The sequence below is a fragment of the Phaenicophaeus curvirostris genome, chromosome 17 (assembly GCF_032191515.1).
Source record: "Phaenicophaeus curvirostris isolate KB17595 chromosome 17, BPBGC_Pcur_1.0, whole genome shotgun sequence".
Lineage (NCBI taxonomy): Eukaryota > Metazoa > Chordata > Aves > Cuculiformes > Cuculidae > Phaenicophaeus > Phaenicophaeus curvirostris.
This window is the reverse complement of record NC_091408.1, coordinates 3,877,032-3,898,823: the sequence shown is the minus strand read 5'-3', so window position 1 is coordinate 3,898,823 and position 21,792 is coordinate 3,877,032. Positions and strand designations below refer to the sequence as shown.

General features: G+C 42.7%; 1 protein-coding gene across 2 annotated transcripts; it reads left to right on the top strand.

Annotated features, from left to right (window-relative positions):
- Nucleotides 1-1,194: 1,194 nt before the first annotated feature.
- On the top strand, nt 1,195-20,547 carry BCL7A (BAF chromatin remodeling complex subunit BCL7A). 2 transcript variants are annotated; one of them, XM_069870853.1, is made up of 7 exons: nt 1,248-1,401; nt 5,878-5,986; nt 9,597-9,678; nt 12,996-13,092; nt 14,983-15,150; nt 17,877-17,998; nt 18,980-20,547. In XM_069870853.1, exons 2-7 carry the CDS (start codon nt 5,952-5,954, stop codon nt 19,049-19,051), a joined length of 576 nt encoding a protein of 191 aa, XP_069726954.1. In that variant the 5' UTR covers nt 1,248-1,401; nt 5,878-5,951; the 3' UTR covers nt 19,052-20,547. The 2 variants fall into 2 exon arrangements, with proteins under 2 accessions (XP_069726953.1, XP_069726954.1); XM_069870852.1 differs by lacking the exon at nt 5,878-5,986 and having other exon boundaries at nt 1,195-1,401.
- The last annotated feature ends 1,245 nt before the right edge of the window (nt 20,548-21,792 follow it).

Sequence of the window (21,792 nt, the reverse complement as noted above, 5' to 3'; positions counted from 1 at the left end):
TCCCCTCATCTTGCTCCCTCCCCATCCTCTGGCCCCTCATTCCTTCCCCGTCCCCTTGCAGCTCCCATCCTCCTCCCTTGCCCCCCCACTCCCCTTCCCCATCCTCCCCCTCTGAACCCCCTGCTCCCTTGCCCCTCCTGCGCTCCCCATCCTCCTCCTCCCTTGCCCCCATCCATTCCCCTCTGCACCCCCCCTCTGCCCCTCCATCCCCCCTCCTCCCTTTCTGCCCCCTCTCCTCTCTCTCTGCCCCCCTTTTGCTGCCCCCCTCCTTCCTCTCTGTCCCCCCTCTCCTCTCTGCATCCCCCTGCTCCCTTGCCCCCCCGCCCTCCCCTTCCTCCTCCTCCCTTGCCCCCATCCCATTCCTCTCTCCGCCACCCCTCTCTCTCTGTCCCCCTCTTTCTGCCCCCTCTCCTCTCTCTCCGCTCCCTGCCCCCCCTTTTCTGCCCCCTCCTTCCTCTCTGTCCCCCTCCTCTCTGCCCCCCTTTCCCCGTCTTTGCCCCCCCTTTTTCCCCTCTCCTCCCTTTCTGCCCCCTCTCCTCTCTCTCTGCCCCCCTCCTCATCCCTTTCTGCCCCCCTTCTCTTCCCTTTCTCTCCTCCCCTTTCTGCCCCCTCCTCATCCCTTTCTGCCCCCTCCTCATCCCTTTCTGCCCCCTCCTCATCCCTTTCTGCCCCCCTCCTCTTCCCTTTCTCCCTTCTCCTCTTCCCTTTCTGCCTCATCTCCTCCCTTTCTGCCCCTCCATTCTTTCTGCCCCCCCTCCTCTCTCACTGCCCCCCCTTTCTGCCCCCTCCTCCCTCTCTGCCTCCCCCACCCTTTCTGCCCCCCCGTCCTCCCTTTCTGCCCCCCTCCTCTCTCTCTGCCCCCTCCTCTCTCTTCCCACCCCCTTTGCCCCCCTCCTCATCCCTTTCTCCCCCCCTCCTCTTCCCTTTCTGTCCCCCCATCCCTTTCTGCCCCCTCCTCTTCCCTTTCTGCCCCCCTCCTCTTCCCTTTCTCCCTTCTCCTCTTCCCTTTCTGCCTCATCTCCTCCCTTTCTGCCCCTCCTTTCTTTCTGCCCCCCCTCCTCTCTCACTGCCCCCCCTCTCTGCCCCCCTCCTCCCTCTCTCTCTGCCCCCCCCACTCTCTCTCCCCCCTTCCCCCTCTCCCCCCGCCCCCTCCCCCGCGCATGCGCGGAGCGGTTCCCGGCCGGGCGGGCGGAGCCGAGCGCCGGGAGCGGAGCGAGCATTGTGCGGGCGGGCGGCCGGACCCACGGACACCGCGAGGCAGCGCCGCGCTCCCCGCCGCCCCCCTTCCCCTCCCCTCCCTCCCAGCGCCATGTCGGGCCGCTCGGTGAGGGCCGAGACCCGCAGCCGGGCCAAGGATGACATCAAGCGGGTGATGGCGGCCATCGAGAAAGTGCGCAAATGGTGAGCGGGACGCGCCGCGCCGGGGCCCCGCGCGTGTCCCGGGGAGGGGAGGGGGGGGGGGGGGTCCGGGGCCTGTCCCGGCGGCGGGGCCCGCGGGCGGCCGCGGCGGGGCGGGGAGCACCCAGAAGCCATTTCGCCGCCGCGAGTCACATGAAGGCGGCGGGCGAGGGCGAGAGGCGGCTCCATTGTGCGGCCGAGCCCCCTCCCCGCGGCCCCCGGGACACCCTTCCCCCCCCCCCCCCGCTCCCCCGGATACCCCCCGGTGCCCCCCCCCTTGTCCCCTCCGCCCCCCAGGGCCTCGAGCCGCCGGGCTGGGCAGCCGCAGCCCAAAGATTTCGGTTTTTTTCCTTAAACACACCCCCCCCCCCCCAAAAAAACAGCATCAAAACCACCTCGAGAGTTTATTTTGTATGGCTACACGTGTATTTCTGCCACCCTTGCGCCTCCCCAGGCGCGGTTTGTCTCCCGCAAAACGCTCCCTGGGAAGGAGCGTGTAACTGCAGCTGGAATTCGGGTTAAATTATATAATTAAAGGTTGTTTCCCCCCGCCCCCCCTAGAATAATTCCCGTTTGCGAGGGCTTCAACGCCCTGTGCGATTTTCCCCGCTTTTGTCTTTTTTATTTATTCCTTTTTCCTTCTGCTTTTGTTAGGAAAAGCAATGTGAGGTGTTGAAACAATACAGCGAAAGAGTCTCTGGGATGTTTGGAACAGGCAGTCCAGGGGGTTTGGGTGGGATAAAGACATGTGAGACTCGTTGGGATGGGATAAAGAGCAGTGAAACTTCAGTGGGATGGGATAGAAGGCAGTGGGACTCAAGTAGGATGGGATAGAGAGCAGTGAAACTTCAACGGGATGGGATAAAGGGCAGTGGGACTCAAGTAGGATGGGATAGAGAGCAGTGAAACTCGTTGGGATGGGATAGAGAGCAGTGAAACTCGTTGGGATGGGATAGAGAGCGGTGAGACCCAAGTGGGGTGGGATAAAGAGCGGTGAGATCCAAGCAGGGTGGAATAAAGAGTGATGAGACTCAAGCAGAATGGGATAGAGAGCATTGAGACTTGTTTGGATGGAGTAAAGAGCAGTGAGACTCAAGCGGGATGGGATAAAGAGCAGTGAGGCTCGAGAGGGAGCCTTTTTCTTCCCCAGGTTGACTGTTCAGTAGTCTTTGTGCGTGTACCTTAAAATACTTTCTTTAAACAGTTGAAATCCACAAGGAAACCCCCTGGGTTTGTATTAATCTGCACAACTTTTTTTTAACCTGATAAAATAAAGAGGGCACTTTTATTGCAGTCCGCAGCTAACGCTTCGCTTTTGTTACAAGCGAAATACAGAATTAAATGTGTGTCGTTCAAGTGAAATGGTTTGTTGGGTTTTAAATGGCCTTGAGCAGATGAATGGGCTCGTTAGCTTGAGCCGGACAAAGAACCGGGACGTGTGTCCAATAACGCAGGGCACGAGATGGGGATTTCAAAGAATCCGGCCATTGTGTAGGAAGCCCGAGCGGCCCGAGCACTGCAGTTCTGTTGGTTTCAGGAACTCTCTTCAGCTCTGGCAGTGTTTTTAAGTGGTGTTTGCTGACTTGGTGGGCTGGCTTTGAAGGTCAGAACAATATATAGCGTTGTGACAGGACTTTAGTTCAAACAGGAGCGTCGTTGGATGTCTGGGGTTATTATGTCTGTAGGTATTTCATTCATGAGTGCAGCGTACTTCCTTTGAATCCTAGTTGGTGGATTTCAGAGATGAGTAGAGGCAGAAGCTTGGCCATTCAACAAAATGTATAATATATTTAATTTTTTCTTGGCAAGGGCTCTCTGCCATCATGTCAATTGCTATGGTTTCTCTATAGAACAGAAATCTTACGGTATAAATAGATTTTGTATGGTTTAACTCTCCTGAGAAACAGCTTGCTTTAAGGGGTTCTTGTACAGAATCATGCAGTGTTTCTTTTGATTCTTGTCAGATGTATTCTTATGGCTTTTCGTGTGTGCATCTCATGAGTATTGACATAAGCCATTTTTCTTATTTTTAAAGGAATCGTAATTTGAAGGTGAATCTCACGATTCCCCCCTACCTGCAGTCAAGTACAGTGGGAAATTAGCAAGACAGCCTCTGTGTCTTGTGGTTTAAATGTTTTGAGAAGAGTTGGCTTGTTAAATTGAACTTTACACACTAGCATCTTCCAAAGAGCCACATAGGCAATTTCCAAGTGTGCAGTTTTATTTGCATAATAGGAGCAATTTGTTGCCATCCACAGCTCTTCTGTGGAAATGCAGTCACTTAAGATTAAAATACCTCGTATCCAGTGTTTCACAGAACAGAGTTTTCTGAGACTTCTGTGCTTGGCACGCTGCGTGCCGGAGATTGGGTAGAGAGGCAGGCTGAGCTGTAAACTCTTTGGAGCGGACAGTGGCTCCGATGTGTGCTACCCAGAGCCCTTCTGATCTGTGAGGTGTGCAGCAGCCTTGCTGAGCAATAATTACCGAGTGCCTGCTCTGCCACGTCTGTGAACATGCCTATTGGAAAACACTTTCCGTCAGCGCAGACTTTGTTCCTCAGAAAATACGCGTTCTTTCTCAGACAGTGAGCCCTTTGATGCAGGTACTCTATCTCCATGCGTGTTTGTAGAGCGCCCGGCGTTTCTGGTAATACTGGAACTTAGTAGTAAACAGTGCAGTTGTTACATTTTTTTTATCTTGAGATTAACGTAACCGTATCTCCTTTGTTTATAACACTCTCCTGAATGAGTATCTATTTCAGAAAACACATAGCACGTGTCTTACAGATAACGTGGTTGTGTTGTATTTGTGTGGCAGAAATGTTGAGTTTCCACGCCTGTGAGGGTAGTTCTGTTTTTTTTCTTTTTTAGTAACAGTCCTTTCTTTCTGTTTTACAAAATCCCCTGAGATAAATTTATCTCAATGAGTTGTGAAAGCTACAGGGTTGTTCTTTGTCTTTATAGCTGGATGGGTATGCACAGATTTTAAATGGGTTCTCAAGGAGAGTGGGGCAAAAACTCTTGTGCCCTCAACCAGCATTAGAAAAACAATGGAAATGCTCTTGTTTTGTACAAGCCTGGTTTATTAAATGAAAGGAAATGCAGATGTTTACTAGGAGACAAGTAATGGGCAGGAGGCAAGCGTAAGTGGTAGGACATCTTGGGAGGCAGTGAAAAAGCTTGCATGGGTTTGTGGCACGGCTGAGCTCTTGCTCAATGTGTGAACGTTTAAGGATGAAGGTGTGGTGTGCCTGATGGAGATAGGTCCCCTGGTCTAGAGAACACCCCGGGGTGTTGCCTTATCCTTGAACTGTAGTGTCTTCCCAGAAGTGATTTGACCTTTTCCTGACCCATCAGAGCCATAATCTAGGGACAGTGGCGGCACCTTAGGAAGAAGAGGTGAACTCGGACAGCTGGTGATTTACAGGAAGCGCTAAATATTTACTATGGTGGAGAATTGGTTGTAGAGCCCGACACAGCTTGGGATATCGCTTAAAACAACGCATGTTGTATAAAAGTTCTGAAGCAAAGTCACCACGGCAGTGAGATCACGTTACCTGGTGCCATTGGTTGGGATCGCTAGCTGTGGCTGGTTAGGGTGGAATTTCTAGACAATGCTGCTGTAGCTCTTCTGTTCGCTGTCTCCATTCAGACTTGCTAAAATATTTCTGTGGGGTATGTAATGCTCCGAGACTGAGCTTCTGCAGGTTTTGCTGCTCACGCTTCCTTCTTAAAGGAGGCTTTCACTTCGAAATGTAGTCACGGCACAGAACTCGGCGCGACGTCTTTGGAAAAAGTCCGCTTGGTACCTCCTGGATGGCCACTCTAGTTTAGTCCAGCAGCACGGGGCGTGTTTGGTTCCTGCTGAGGCTGTGGTTCAGGTAGCGGCGGCTGAAGCTAAACCCCCCATGGGTGTGCAAGAGCTGCGCCGAAGCACTGGAGCGGCCCAAACACGCTGTTGCCATGCTTGAATTACACTAAGTTTTTTTTCTGGCTCTTGGTTGTTTCTTTTCGTGCCAGGATATGCTCTCTGACTTCAGTGGAAATTGAGTGTATTTTGAAGGCAGAGTTTTGTCGCGCGGAAGCCGTTTTTCTCTTTACTGTAAGAAAATGTGTTTGTTGCAACATGGAACGTAGCAGAACTTGCTTAAAACCACGCTGGCCTGTGTCAGTGACTGGGGATTCACATAACGCACCGTATTTAGATAAACTCAGAGAGTAGGTACCCTGAACCAGTACTCTTTGTCCATTCGTGCTACGTGGTGTGTTGTTGTATTTGCAGTGTGGTTGATGAACGCCTTGTATATTTGGGGCTGCTTCACATCAGTTCCAAGACAAACAGCTACACGGCAATAGGCGTGCTCTGGGAAGCAAGCCTGCGTTTCAAAAAAACCCTTTTTTTGTGCATCTTACAGCACTTTTTGTGTATAATAATGGCATTTTCTTTCCCATTCCCTTTCTCCTTTGCTTGATCCCACAGGGAGGTCATAATTCTGTGATTTTCACCAAACTCTGTTGCAATGCAAGTGAGTGTGATGTGATAAATTCAGCATTATGACGTCACTTCGTGATCATCAACAGAAGATGGGGTATGTGGGAGCAAATCCTTGTGTGAATACAGGTGACTATGATAAATGGTAGTCACGGTGAAAAGGCAAACAAGTGTGAAAGCCTCTCCTGGAATGATAATATATTGTCAGTAAAGGCTTTCTGTGTCTGTGCCATCAAATGTTTCCAGCGCTCATTGCTGCTGCAGAAGCTGCCTTGACACTTTATGTATAAATGTAATATACACTGTTGTGTTTGCTCACCGGTATATTACTGTTATACATGGAATTTGATATTCATCTTTGGAGCTTTAGTGTTAATATACAAAATATAAATATATTTAAGAGTCTTGGGCTATTTAGAACGGGGAAGCGAGTGTATAATGATGTAAGTTGTAGGATATCAGTGTGCTCAGGCATAAGCACTAAAGAAGTGTTCATATTAATGCTTACCCTACGTATCCTTGGCTGTTCTTTAAATGCTGTGCAGAGTGAGTTCAGAATTAAAAACGCTTTAACACAATTTCAGATGACTGTAAGGGTTTGTTTCTGTTGCATTGAGTAGTTTCTGAATTTACTGTAACTAAAATACTTAATCTTTCACACTGAAAAGTGTCTAAAAAAAATACTGTATATATTCTTAAGTTTTCCCATTTTCCATTGCTGTTACTCCCAAGCTATTGATGGAGGAACAGGAGTGAGTTGAAACCAGAAAAGGTGTTTATTTGTAAAGCTGTGACGTCTAGTAGCTAGACATGGGCAAGTATAGTTGATAGTGCCACATTTCTAGCCTAATTAGCTCTAAGGTTGATGATGTTCCATCAACCACCTTTTGCCATCCGCCAGTCAATATTGAGATCAACCCGTATAGTATAATGGGGGATGGTGGAATAAAAAAGTACTGCCTAGGGATCGCATAACAAAGGTGGAGTAGAGTTACGGGGGTGGAGTTCTGGTCAGGGATGAGTGGGTTCAACAGCAGATTCATTTTAGAGACAGGAAAACAGGTGGAGAAACTGTTTAAGGTTGCCCAACAGAATGGGCACAGGCGTTCCTTAATTCCTGGTTCCTACTTGGGCATTTGGTCAGTGAGGCTATTTTGTAGTTTGTGCAGCATTTAGCAAACTTTTTGTTATGGGCAGCGGCAGTAAACTCCCAGTTCTAATTAAATGAAAAGGAAAGTCCCTGATCAGCAGGTTAGGATGGTGTCTTTGCACAAAATAAAAAGTGAGTGTTCAGAGTAGAAGTGGGTTTTAGGGGGCTGGGTTTTTTTATTTGTTTGTTTGGTTTGGGTTTTGATTTGAAGTAGAAAGACAGTAACTATTACAGATACTACTCAAAGCTTTATTTGCAATAAGCATCATAAATCGTGAAGTTATGTTACCCTGTTGATCATAAATGCCTGAAAGTCATTACGTTTCTTTGTTAACAAATTTGTGTTTGTGCTACCAATGACTTTATTACGTTTTAGGGCACATTGTCTTCTTTTTTCCTTACTAATATATCTGTTGTCTTAAATCTTCAATACTGTAAATGCTTGCACATGTAAAATATTTGAATAATAACAGTGTGATGCTGGGTTTTCTTTTTAGCCATAAGTGTTCGCAGGACTGGGATGTTGGTGTACTTCCATCACAAAATATCCTTATTCCCATTGTTGTCTGAATTACTGTGTATTGAATTCATTAAAAAAAAAAATCCCTGTAGCTGAGGGTTATCAAATCTTAAAGTGGTACTTAAGAAGCTCAAAAGAATTAAAATGTCAGGGCTAACTTTAATACTAGAAGGAAAAAGTTACTAATATAGGTTTCCTCCTGTGTTCTACAGTCTGTCCAGTGAAGATGCTGTGTGAGGCTGCTTTGAGATGCTAACAGGTATCTTGAACTTTTGGTTTTCCAGTGCAGCATCTCTAAGTAATATTTTGCTGTAGGAAAAGACTAAAATCTTGATTTTTTTAAAAAAGCATTTATTCACCTCTCCCCACACCCAAAACAAAACCCTGGCTGTTTTTATTTCCGTAAGTTCAAAGGTTTTCCCAAGTAGAAATAAGTTTAGTTTGTCTGGTATCCTTAAAAAAATAATAATTATATCATGATCATCTCTTCACAATTAAGTATGCTCTCATTATTGACATGCCCTCATCTCCGCTGTTCATTTTTATCACATCTAGCAGTAGAGCTCCAAATTAGCGTAAAATTGGGTTTTGACATACTTTAGCTATCCAGCATACCCAAATGGATGTATCTAAACACACTGAGGAAAAACTCTGCTCCAGGAAGAGCAGTGGGAAAGAAATGAATCTGAAATAGAGTTATGCTTCTTAATTAAAATATCCTTGTGGACAGATCCAAAACTTACGAAATTGCCCTACATAGCTTTTTCTTTTTCTTAAAACAGGAAAGTGTCTTCTCTAAAGGCAAAACAAATAAGATTGGCTTTAGTAGCTAAAACAAATAGTCAGGAGGATGTTTGTGGTATTTGTACAATGTGGCTGCTTTTGATTCTGAAGCCCTTTCTAAAAACAGAGCTATCACATACACGTTTGGAGCCACATCCAGCTTCTCCCATCCTGCAAAGAACATTTTATTTTTTTTTAATCTATAACTGGATCCCAAATCTATTATTGAAATGTGCTTCGAAAGAAGAAAAATGCTTGAGATCTCATGCCAAATTAATTTCAGATGTTCCTGAATATTTAATGTAATGGGTCTTTGTTGTTAACTTTTAATCGATCCATTTGCAGAGCTGTATTACGAACCCAGGAACCAGCAGTGGTGATCTGTGACCTGAAAACTGATCACAGAAATGTGATGAAATTTCTCTGGCATTGTGGACCTTCCTTTAATATTCTGATACAAAGAGCTCAAGGAATTCATCCCTTAACTAAGCATTCGACATCCTTTCCATCTCCGCGCTCTCTGACTGTCTGAACCCCTAATGCAGCGACGCCCTCCAGCCAGATTTCCTTCACAATTTGTCAGTGTCACAACTCCATGGCTGGCTGGCTGGCAGGGGTCTGCACACAGTGCCGGAGGTTACGCTTTTTCCCTCTCTGATAGCCTCAGCCTTTCCTTTCCAAGAGAGCTGGGCTGGCTCTTCAGAGCCTGAATTCTGCATCGCAGCACATATTGCTACCAATAAGGCTGTTGGTTCTAAGGCTGGAATTTCAGAGCTGTCTGACAGGAGTGTTGAGAGAATGTTAAATTGCTAGCAGCAAATTTCTACCCCAAAATAAACCTCAGATGGTCAAAATGTATTTAGATTTCTAGTACCATTAAACAGCTTCATGACAATCAAAACAGGCTGGTCTGTCTACAACCTCTTCTGCTCTCTAGAAACTTCAGTGAAAATTACAGGCATTAGATCTGCCTTTTCAGTAGCTGTTCTTCTTAACTGTATCTTTAATCCAGACTTTATTACTGCTACTGCAATTACTCACCTAGCCAAGTAACAGCCCTGAGAGATCTGGAGGGTAGCAGTGTTCTAACAAGTTTTTGAAAGGCAAAGAACAGTTTGCACAATGCAGTACCAAAGACAATGTAATAGAGATCATCCTACTTAATAGCCTATTTAAATCCTTGACAACTTACAGTAGTAGATCACTTTCTTTTTGCATGCGCAGTTTAACTTCTCCTGCATTGTAATTTTATAGGGAGAAGAAGTGGGTGACAGTTGGCGACACATCCCTAAGGATTTACAAATGGGTACCAGTAACAGAGCCTAAAGTCGATGATGTAAGTATCCTGCAGATGTCTTGCTTTTCTTGAGATGTAGACCCTCGAGCTTGGGGAAAGTCAAAGAAATTTGCTCTCTGTTCTTTGAGCCTTTAAGCCAAGACTGGTGTGGGTCTTGCAAGCGTTGGATTAGAAGAGCTCTAGGGAAAATGTTGATCCCTACAGAAGGCGATCTTGGTGCTTCAGTGGGTGACAGCCTTCCCGGATCAGTTCTTGGATAACTGTTAAGTGTTCAGCTTGAAAATGATTTTTGAAAACTTTCTCCAACGGAATAATTGGGAAGGGGGGGAGGAACTAAGATATGATTACATTTCTCTTCTTTCTGCCTGATGCTTTAAGGAAAGTAGCTCATTTGGAACTGTGCGGGTAAAGTATTCTATTTGTGCTCACTGCGTTTTGCTCAAAAATAGGAGCAAAACACTGAATTAAGGGTAAGAAAATCCCAGGGAACTGAGATGACTTGTACTGAGATGTCCAGCCCAAGCAACACATCAGGGATGCTTCTATTGTGTGTTTTCTCTTGATAAATGTTTTGTGTATGCGTCATCTTTGTGTTCTTGATGTGCACTGTTCATTTGCCATGATAAAATCGTGTGGCATAATCTTAAGTGTAAAAGAAAGTTGATGGGACTTAGAAATTATTTTTCAAAATGAACGTTGCTCTTATTTTATGATTTGAGATGCTGTTACGGAGAGAAAACTAATCCATGATACCACAGTAAATCAATGATACAGTAGAATATATCTCCCAAGTTTGATGCTCCTTTCCTGGCCTGATCATGTGCTTTTACTTATTTGAAATACGAGTTAAAACCTATCTGGAAGAAAGTGACTGTGTTAATTAGTGTGTTAGGTGATGTTTTGTCAGACAAGACAGTGTCATGATCTTGTCTTATTCAAAGTCCAAATTCAAGACCTGTTTTTGATTAGTGTTGTTTTGGCTGAGTTTGTTTCTTTCTCTAACTTCTGTTGTACCACACATTTCCGTGGTAAGGCTCTTGTCTTCTTCCAGTGCTTGAGTAGCATCTCTGTGACACAACCCCATGTGCAATGGGAAACCTTTCTGGTTTCTTTACAGAAACTTATTCATTCTTACTAGTTTTAAAATGTTTGGTCTTGATTTTATTTAGAATACCTAGAGGGGAAAAAGCTGTGCTATCTATGCGAGAGAGAGATTTAGGATATTTAGGCTCACTGCTTCTGAAAATTATTTTCCTGCAGATAAGCTATCCTTCCATGGTGGGTACCAGGCAACTTGGAAACAGAATTTCTAGTGAATTTCTGGATGAATTTTCAAGGTGACTGGTACCTGAAGTCAGATTCTCTGTTGAGAATAATGGGTTATATGACGCATTCTGTGTGCAGAGCTTAATTGTATTTTTTGAGCTGTCAACTCAGGTTCAGGTTCTAGATTTGCTGAAATTGAGATGCTTGTTCAAGACCAGTTCCTTCAGTCTTCTACAGCTGCGTTCTGTTCACAGAGGCTGTTGTGTGGCTGCAGTTGATGTCATAAGATTTCTTTTGCTCTGGAACTTCTCACAGTTGCATGCTTCTCACAGAAGTGCATGTATTTAAAATATAAACACCAGGTAGGAGTTACCTTGGCTATTTAATTTTGTTGTGGACATCCTTTTCTGTCTGTTAAGGGGCAGACCGTTTACTTGGGTTTTACTAGAATAGGATCTATTTTCTGCTTCATGTTTCAAATGGAAGTCATCTTTCATTTTAGTGGACACAGATTAGATTACTTCCCCCTCTCACTTCGACGTTTCTTTGAACTAGAATTAGCTAGGCTTTTTCCTCCTACTGGTTTTGGAAGGCTGTTGTAGAACCTCATCGCTTTGATGGTTAATTTTTTTTTTAAATCAGTTTAAATTGCAGTCATTTTTCAGTTTTTCTTGTTTGGCAAAAGTGTTCTTTTTGCCTTTAAGAAAAAAAACCAAATGCAAAACTAAACCTGAGAGAGATTATGCCCCCTCCGAATTTTCATTTTGAAAAGGTAAAGTGGTCCATGTGCTTTTACCTCTGTTTCACATATTGGGGAATAAAATCTGGCTTCTCTGAAGTAAAAATACAATTTGAAAGTAAGACAAATGATCTATTTAAAATAGAGGGAAAAGCCCTTCCACGTATCACTTGTTGAATTTCTTCTGCAGTCGTAGAGAGTATTTGATTGTGATTTTAGTTCCTTCCCTCACTGGAGGACATTGTCTTATCTGAATGGATGGGTTGCCAAGCATTCTTCCTAGAGTCAGGCTTTTAATTGTCTTCTCAGCAGGCACGCAGGATCCTCCAAAAGCAGTGCAGCTGGCTCTTTCTCCTCTGAGACCGATTACGTCACCTCTTAATTGAAAATGCTGCATCTCTTAGCAGGCGCAGATTTTCCACGTGATGGATGCTGCTGTTTCTGCCTTTGTTTTAGTGCTTGCAGTCCGTACTGTTGTTCGGCCTGAGCGTGTTGTGACCTATTGTTCATGTAGGACTGTCTTGCTTATGTTCTTTGTTTTAGGCCAATCTGATTTTTTTCTTAATCCGTCTTTTAGTTTTAATGAAGAAACAGCATTAGTTGTAGAGAAGGAGGAGGTCTCTGCAGTGTTGGTCATTGAGAAAGAGGTAAAAAGCTGTCTCTTCAGTGTTAACATTCTAGATCCGTTATCATTCCTGTTGTGCGTGCATGCGTATTGTCCAGGTGTATTCTGCAAGCTTTCTGTCCCGAAAGGGAGAATGTACTGAGTTTTTGTGTGGTGATGGGCATAAACCATTCAGTGAGCACAGTTACGAGCTCAGAAATAGGGTGATTTCATGACTCTTGCCCTGCCTTTGATCAGTGATGTTCTTCTCTTCTCCTGGTGTAGAAGAGATTCTTTTGACCTTGCTTTTGTAGCTCTTTGGACTGAGTACAAAGTTAGCAGCCAGCACCTCCCAAGTTCTCTGACTCATTTTCTGCAAACCATTTAATCCTTGTGCCTCAGACTCCCTGTCTGTGGAGTGAGGGCTGTCATTGAGAACTTCCGTGCTTTCTACAAAAATGAGGCAGTTTGAGGATGAAAACCATGTTGAAATGCTAACCGTTACTGGAATTTCTGGGTAAAAGCCTATATATTCTAGTGTTCTGTGTCATGAAGAGTAGATTTAGAAAAACAGCCCTGAAGTTATTTGGACTAATGCGTTATTGAGAATGTCAGTTGGCTTTATTTCTCACTTGAAATTAAGACAGCTGCTTACAAAAGTAACGAATGGGAAGGGTTTTGTATTGCAACATGGATTTCTCTTCATGGTAATAATCTTATTTGGATGTGGTACCTTTTGTTTTTCAGAAAAATAAGAATAAGAAAAAAGGCAAAGATGAAAAATGTGGCTCTGAAGTGACCACTCCAGAGAACAGCTCCTCTCCAGGGATGATGGACATGCACGGTGAGTGGGAGAAGGTCAGCTCAGTTACCCTCTTACGCTGCTTTGGAAGCGTAAGCGCAGTGTCACACTCTCCAGTGCTCTGATGTATGGACGATACGATTGAGTCAAAGTGAAAACAGCATCAGATACTCATTTAGTACCTTGGGCTGCTCTGCTGTATGTGTATCCACAATTGCTTAAATGCCATTTTTATTTGGTCTGCGTTCGAGGAAACAAATTGGTAGTAGAGCTAAATATGAATATATAATAGAAATACCTACCGTTCAAAATACTACACTCTGGTGAAGTAGTAATTCTGTCAAGTTTGCTGCTTGAAGAACCAAAAGACCTCCAAAACCTCAGTGGCCCCTGCTAAAATTTGTGCAGGTTTTGTACTTTTGAACTCCTTAGGTGAGTCAGGTCAAAAGAATTCTGTAAGAGCCAAGAAAGCAAGCTGTGGTTCTGCAGTGCCTCTCCTTTTGTTTGCTTCAGCTTGATGGAATTAACTGGTTAAGAAAACATTTTTTAGCTTGCCAATCAGTCACTGTTAGGTGAACTGTCAAGTGTTAAGCTGGTATTTATCACAGAGGAGCTTGCACAGCTCCGCTCTGTTTCAGTTTTTTACCTTCTGGGTGTTTGAATAACAATTATGGCTGAGAAGGCAGCACTATTTTAGCTGAGAGGAGAGGATCATTTTTTAGTGGGTTGCAAATTTTTCATTTCAGTTTTATTTGCGTTCGTATTTGTATTGTCTCCTGGTTGGTTTTTGCGGTGTTGACAATGAGTATGGTCTTGCAGCTGAAGGACTGAGTAGGGTTTTCACAAATCTGGATTAATTTTTCATCTGTTTCCAACTTTTTAGCTTTTGCTTTCGTCAAGTCATGTAATTTTCTTAAGTCTTGTTTCGCCCCTTTGTGAAGTGTATCACTTGTGTTTCTAAGCATACTGTGCAATTTTATGGTAAACCTAATCTGATGTGACTTCAAGCTGCTCTGAAAAGAAATGGTCCCATCGCCCGCTCTGTGTTTCTGAAGTCTTTTGGATGTAATGGTTGTACAGATGCAGAGGGAGGTGGATCGACTTGCTTCGTAGCAATTTAATAATCGATTAGTTTTCTTTAGGGAGCAGGAGCTTCCCTCTTGGTTATCCATGGTTGTTAGACTGGTTTAAAGATTACAGGAAGCTGCACCTCACTGCTATCCCTAAAGCATTAGCTGCGACGCTCAAACCGCTGTCGCTGGGGTGCACAGGAAGAGGGTACAGGCAGAGTGTTTCCTGTGAACTGCAGAGACACAACCTGCGCTGCAGAAAGTCACTGTGATCCAGATTTTTGGAGGTTAGAGAATATTCTGGACAATTATCACTTAGAAGCTACTAATGTTGGGACTGGATGTTACATTTTACCCTGATGGGGTTTTGTTGGGGGCTCCTTGGGGGGGTGTTTTGGCCTTCATGGCGTGCTTCAAAAACTGTGCTCATCTGACCACTCTGGGGATGAGTATTTGTAAATCTGCAGCATGAACACTTAATTAGCCCTCTGTTACATGAACTGTAAAATGAGACTGTCGCTTCAGTTGAACTGTTTTACTCATATTACAACATTCGGGCTTCTTTTAGAAGAGATCTGAATGAAACACTGTTGGTTTTATTGTGTAGGATTAGCTAAGAGTACCTTTATTAAAGTTTTCTGATTTTTAGTATTTGCTAGAAAACTCCTGTATACAGCATAGGCTGCAAGAGCAAAAATTGTGGCGGTGTGGAAAGAAGTTAGATGTAGTGTTAGTCTAAATGCTTGGACTTGATGCCCAACAAGCCAGATTGTATCATGTATTATCAGGGAATAATACAAGAAAGGTGTACTTTTCATCTTGTCGAGTTAGACTTGCTCATTTTTAACTCTTTTGTTAACAGATGACAATAGCAACCAGAGTTCAATAGCTGATGCTTCTCCAATAAAACAAGAAAACAGTAGTAATTCAAGTCCAGCACCAGAACAGAACTTGGCAACACAAGCAGACGGCACTGAAGTAAAGTCTGACGAAACTCAGACAGAAGCAAAGGAGCAGCCTGGTTCAGAAGGTAAGTTGAAAAGGCCATCTTCAAAGCCAAATAAAAATTGTTACCCTTCAATGTATCTTTTATTGCTTATCCATTTTAAGAACTGAATAATAACAATTAGAAATAAATGGTTTCTGAATTCTCAGTATTTATGTGAAAACGGGCCATAATCTCTCCTGCCTTCCATGCAACTGGAAAGGTCAGATTGACATTCACGGTCTTTTCAGAGAGGAAACAAACAAAATACTTGTTTTATTATTGTCATAATCTCAGTCTTGAAAGAAGAAATAATTTTAAATATACTTTAAAATGGCTGCAACTGTGTAATCGTACAAATCCTGGAAAGCGTTACTGTTGTAGATTGGAGAATGTTTGCTATGTAGTGTGAAGGCAAAATAGAAGTGAGGTACTTTATTTTTTAATTGTGCAAACTATAATGTAAGCTTTCTTTTTTTTCCTTAGTCCTGCTAGTTATTTATTTAAAAGTTAGCCCTGAATTCTGTCCCAGTTTTCTCGAAGTGTTACAATATTGAACTGCAGTTGTGCACAGATTAAAAATACATGTGGGTTAAGAGATTGTTCCAAATCTCACTCTTTAAAGGGTATCATGGGTAATTGAAATATGCTGTTTGTGTTCTTGGGAAGTTAGCTTTCTTCATCCTATTATGACAGATAAAAGATGTCCTTAACACTATTCTAATGATTTGGTTACAGAATTCTTCCCATAGCAAAGCAATTAAATTACGCCCTCCTGATTTAGTTCTTAGCTCAGTCGATCCACTCACCAGTTTAAATTTAGAGCTTTTATCTTGGTAGTACCAAGATGGCTCAGCATGTTAAATGTTGGCATTGTTAATTGGGGTTAAAATCTGACAACTGAATCCTCACCAAATTGAAAAAAAATCAGAACGCCACATCCTGTGGAGAAAATCTCAACAGCGTATTTGGTCACGGTAAATGGTAAAGATTTATTCCCTTCTAATATTGTCTGAACCTGCTTGGGTGAAGCTGTTACATAGCATACATGCTCCTCTGGCTAAATTTAGGTTCATGGAAAATCATGCCAGGTTCTCTGGACCAGTTCCAGAGCCAGTTCCTGTAAAATGAAAGGGAGAAGTAATGACAAAAAATACCCGTTATTAATGTGTTTTTTTCCCCATCAGTTATACGCAGTGTTTAAAAAATTTATTACCTATTTTTCTACCGAAGTGTTATGATTGATCACACTGCTGAAATTGTGATGATATTGTGCTGGTTGGTGTTACTGGCCTTGTCCGTCTGTCTTGTGTTACCGCACTCAAATCAGGGGTGTTCCTTAAAGCTAGAGGACAGTTTGGGTGGCCAGAAAATCCTCATGTGGACTTCTCGAAAGAAAAACCGCGCATTCGAAACACTTGCTGTGCCCACAAGTCATTGCAGGGATTGGAATGGGTGGGGGCTTGGCTATTTAAAATCTGGATCCCCTTCCCAAGGCCAGCAGCAGGGTGAGTGGTAGCTGTCAGTAGCAGCTGGAAGAAAGCACGGCAGCTCTGAGCTTCTTGCGGAAGCTCCTCTAGGTGTGTTTTTATCTTGGGGAGACGGGCACATCACAGAGTGCTCCTTAGCTCAAGTTACAGTGTATGCTGAGACATCCACAGCGGAAATTGAAATTGGAATTCCTTCTGACCCTTGGGACTTGTTTCTTTATCAGTACAAACATGCCTTTCTGGTGAGACATGGAAAAGAAGATGATTCTGTCCGAGTTTGCTGAATATGATCTTTGAGACTGCTCATTGTGGGCGTCACTTGATGTCGGATTCGGTTAGAGAAACTTTCAGAAATGCTCATGATGCTTTTTGTTCAGTACAGCACAAAAATATTTGTTACACACTGGTTAGGTCATCTTCATTAACCAAATTTGTCCAAATGATCTTGGATTTGTCTTCATAGAGAATGAATTTGTGTTTCTTGGGTCAGGGACTTGTGAGGGGGTCACTTCATGAAACTTGACTCCGCACATACTTCAGTTCAAGTCAAGAAGGGTTTTTAAATGAGGTGAAGGAAAGAACGGGTTCCAGTCCCTACACTGTTCTTGATGTGGATAATGAAAGACGTATAAGTGACCTTAAAGGGGAGTGGGTTTGGGGGTTTGGTTTGTTTTGGTTTTGAGCCTCTGCCTCTGCACATACGGTGCTGTAAAGGTGTTTGAAGTGCCCTGTCCCCTCCTAAAGTGAATGGGTGCTTCAACCCCAAGTCCTTTCTAAGTCTTGCTTTGAAGGAGAGAGAGGAGGGTTTAAAAACAAACAATCAAGCCAAAAAGTGCATTTTATATACATATGGCTTCAGCTCCTATAACTGTATTCTCTCCCCTTAACTACACAGTTTTAGACCCAGTAGTTATCACAACTCGGCCCGTTCTGTTGCTGCCTTTTACTTCTGGTTTGAAGCCAGTTCCCTTGTCTCAGCCCCTTTGCGAAGTTGATGTTTTAACCGGTTTGGTAAGAGTGTGGCTGCGGCTGGGTGGTGCAGGGTGTGCGGGAGCTTGGCTCCCTCTAGGGACCGAGTCCAGCAGCTGGAAGCAGTTTGAGCTTGGTTCATATATTATATCATATATTATATGATGTATTCATCCTGAAATGTATCTTAGCATTGACAGTTCCACGTGAGTGAGATTTATCTGTTTGGGATGTTGCTAATGATAAGACATCCTAAAAGCTCCTGCTGATTGCTTTCGTTTGTTTGCTCAAAATTATTCCTTGACATTTCAGATACCTCCGATGAACAGAATTCACAGTCTTCAATGGAGAATTCCATGAATAGTTCAGAGAAAGCAGACATTCAGTCCTCTGGAGAAAATGATATAATTACAGAGGCATCTAAAAACTCTCAGGTAACTTTAAGCATAAAAGCCAGATTACTCAGCATTTGGAAAAGAGTATTTTTAACAAAAACTAAATGTAAGGAGGCCGTTTGTTTATGTAGACTAATCTCCAAAGCTGGTGACAGTAAAGCAGCTGTAGCATGCTAAACCTGTGTGTATCTGGTTTTGTGGTTAATTTGATGGGCTTCTTACATTTCACTTAATTTGAACAGTGAGAGTAAATTGGTTTGATTTACTTCTTCAGTTTCCTGAGCCAGTCTGTGTTAGCTTTGTAAGGGAATACTAAAATTTCATGCTAATAAATTGCTTGGATCTGAACCACTGAACAGGCCACTGAGGACCACTCAGAAGTAAAACATCTTGTACAAAAGTACATGCATGTAGCAGTTAGGAGAGTTTATTTTTTGTAGATTTGGTGGGTGAGATGTCTGGGTGTTTTCTCACTGGTACAGTGAAAAATTCTGGGTGGGTGGGAGGCGGCCAGCTGCAAGGATAATTTCTCCCTCGTGCCGAGATCCTCAGGCAGAGCACAGCTCAGTCTGCTGGTTCTCCGTGTGGGTGGTGGGTTTGTTTCAGCACACGCCTTGCGTTTTCCAGACCTTGCCTGTTTTGTCCTGTAGAGATTTGCTTTGGCTACAGCAGGAGAGCAGTCGTGCGCTTGGTGTGGGCTGTGCCTGAGCTGAGGGAGGTCTGGGGAACAGCCATGCATCAAGGCTGTTGTGTGGAATATTCACTGTGGTTTTTAGCTTGGATCTAGAATTTTACCCTTTGTCTTTAGACAACAACTGCAAAGATGTTGAGGTGAGATACAAGTAGAGGAGTGATTTCAGGAAGCAAATGTGCTTGTCATGTCGATCTTGCATCCTGGGGTACTTCAGATTTTACAAATGAAACACCAGGGAATGTTCATGCTTTTTGTTTGGTGTTTATGGTGCCTGAAATTTTGGTACAATGGTAACGTGGTTGTTTTTCTTTTTCCCCCTCCTTAAGGACTCTGAAGGAGTGCCACCTTCTAAAAAGATGAAAGTAGAGGCTTCCCAACAAAACGTTGACGAGATTTAGACTATAGATTTTTCTGGGCAGTTTTTATGTAAGGTACATCAATGGGCTTAATTATAGAACAACCTTACTTAAGCATCTTCTCTTGGATGAGGACAGAACTCCTAACTTTTCAAGTTACCAAGCAAAAATCCAAGAAAGCCTAACAAAGGTTTAACTTCTCAGACACTGAAAACTTTTTCCTGTGAAACAAACATTGAGAACTTTTAAGTTACGGTCTCTGAAATGGTTGGAGTAAACAACTCAGGAGGGGTCTACGCACTGTTTCTAAAGTCAAAATTACAATTATGTTGCTGCTGTATTTTTTTTTTTTTTCATTTCTCTATTTAACATTGTAAGATATTTAAGGATGGTACAGGTCAGGTATTAGCTTTCATGTGAAGTTCATTGTTCTGGCGTGATGTCTGCTTTTGTTTTGTGCCTTGTGTTCTGAAAACAGTGCTAACTTTTAAAAGTTGTTTTGCAACTGTCTCCTTTGCAAAGTGGCCTATGTTTGTATAATGCCGTGTAGTAAGGCTTTTTCTTTTCTTTTTCTTTTCTTTGTTTGGGGTTTTTGTTTTGTTTTTAATTTTTAAATCCCTGGTGCTTAAATTTTTAACAAATACAGATCAGGAAGCCATTTTCACTCTTGGAGTCCAAGGAGAAAAAGGAGCTTGATATTTTATTTTAGCAGCTATAGTGAAGATCTTTTATTGAATGCATGGCATTCGCAACTGTAAATTTGGTCTTCTAAATACTTAACTTCATCAGAAGTTAACATGATCTGTTTACCATTTATAGTCCAGATCTGAGTATATACTATAACACAGCAGTTAAATACTTCGGTATTAGGTCCAGATCTCTGTACTGGGTACAACTTGCTTTACAGAACAGTTCCATTATGTACATAAATAGGATCAAAGGGATTGATGCACAGTGAATTTATTTTCAATTGGTCTTTTTTGATATCACGTTTTCACTGAACTGGATTTCATTGTACTGTTTCTTCGTGAGATGTTTACTTCTGTGTTCCAGGTTAATAACTTGGGGTTTAATATTTGGGGTTTCTTTTTTGGTTTCAGCAAGTCTTGTAAATAAGCCTTGTTGTTTCCATAGTCCCTACATCATTGTTAGGACTGTTCCTTCTTGTTCAATTATGTCGAGGTGTGCTTATGCTGAACGTGATGGAAAGGCACAAAGTAGGTGCAGCTCCCTTCAAATTTGCGGCACGTGGAAGTGCAGAACCATCCGGATCAGGTCTCGAGGCCCTGATCCCACCGTGGGCTTTGTACTTCCAGGGTGAGCTCCCAGTTATCAATACCTGGTGACGGTGGGAACTGCTTGTTTCTCACCTTAGTACACACGTACGCGTTGCTGGATCAGGCCCTTAGTCCGTCTTCGCTGTGCGTGGGAGATGGAACTTGTAATTTAAAATATGATCTCACAGATAGGAAAATGATTGCATATAGTTTGTAAGCTAAGAACTGTAAATACTTTTTTAAATGAAAAAAAAAAAAGAAGGTTGCTTCCAGTTGATACATTTTCATAATTAGCTCTTCATTAAGCTTATTTATTTCTGAATTCTCCAATAGTGAAAATGGCTCGCATTTAGACTACTGCGTTGCGTTTGCAATTACCACTTTATTATGGAAAACAAGGGGGGAGCGGGGGGAGGGAGGGAGGCGAGGGGAGCCAGTACTGACCTTCCGTAGGATGCTTGTAGGATTGAACTCCAAGTAACGTATGACACTCAGTTTCGGAACTTTTCATTTATGTTGAAATAAAACCTTTTGGATTTTAACTGAATAAAATTTGGTTGCAAATCATTTGTGCAAACAGTGTGCTCCCTAATAAGTTTTTGGGATTTCTGGTCTGATCATGAAGTCCATTAACATTTTGAAAATAAGGAAACGAGGAGCCAAAAAAATCATATTTGCACAATATATGCAATGAAACAGTAGAATTCTCTCTTGAATTGTGTGTATGCCTAAAATGTGGATAACTGGTCAATGACGATTGATTTGTATGTATATTACATTCAGATTTAAGTGATATTTTGTGAGAAGTTCTATTGATATATTAAATGGGCAAATCTAGAAAGATTCAAAATTTAAAATATTTTTTATTTACTAACTCTTTGTTGTTTTTAATGCTAAAACGAAACAAATCTGATGCCACCTTGGACAAGTAGTCGTGTTTACTAATCCCTATCTTCAGGTGCATCACAACAAGTTTTTAATTTTAATTTTGTAGACGTTTCCAAGGGAGTAAATAGACTTTTCATTTAGAAACTAATTCCTGTACTTTAGGAAGAAATAAAATATATAAATAGCACTAAAAATACCTCAATTTTTTCATTAGATAGAAGCATTTATTGGCATTATTGACATCGACAGGTTTAATTATAAACTTCCTTTTCTCTCCTGTGGCTTCTGCTCAGAACTGTTCATTGTTCTGTGGCTTACGAGACAAGGCATCATAACCATATTCCTACAGGCTTTATTTCTAAAGTAGTATTGCTTTATTTACAGCTAATCTAGAATACATTCAGAACTTTTTTTTTTTAACCAGAGATTCTAGTGACAACAGACAACTGAACAAGCAGATAGATTTGGGTTCCTTAGACCTGTTATTGTCAGTCTCTAAGGGAAGAGGCTTTGACATTATCTGGTGTGAAGAAATCCAAAATAGTGTATAAGACTGTTATTAGTCTTTTTTTGAAGTGCCTGATAACATTTATGGGCCAACGGATGTGATTAAACACA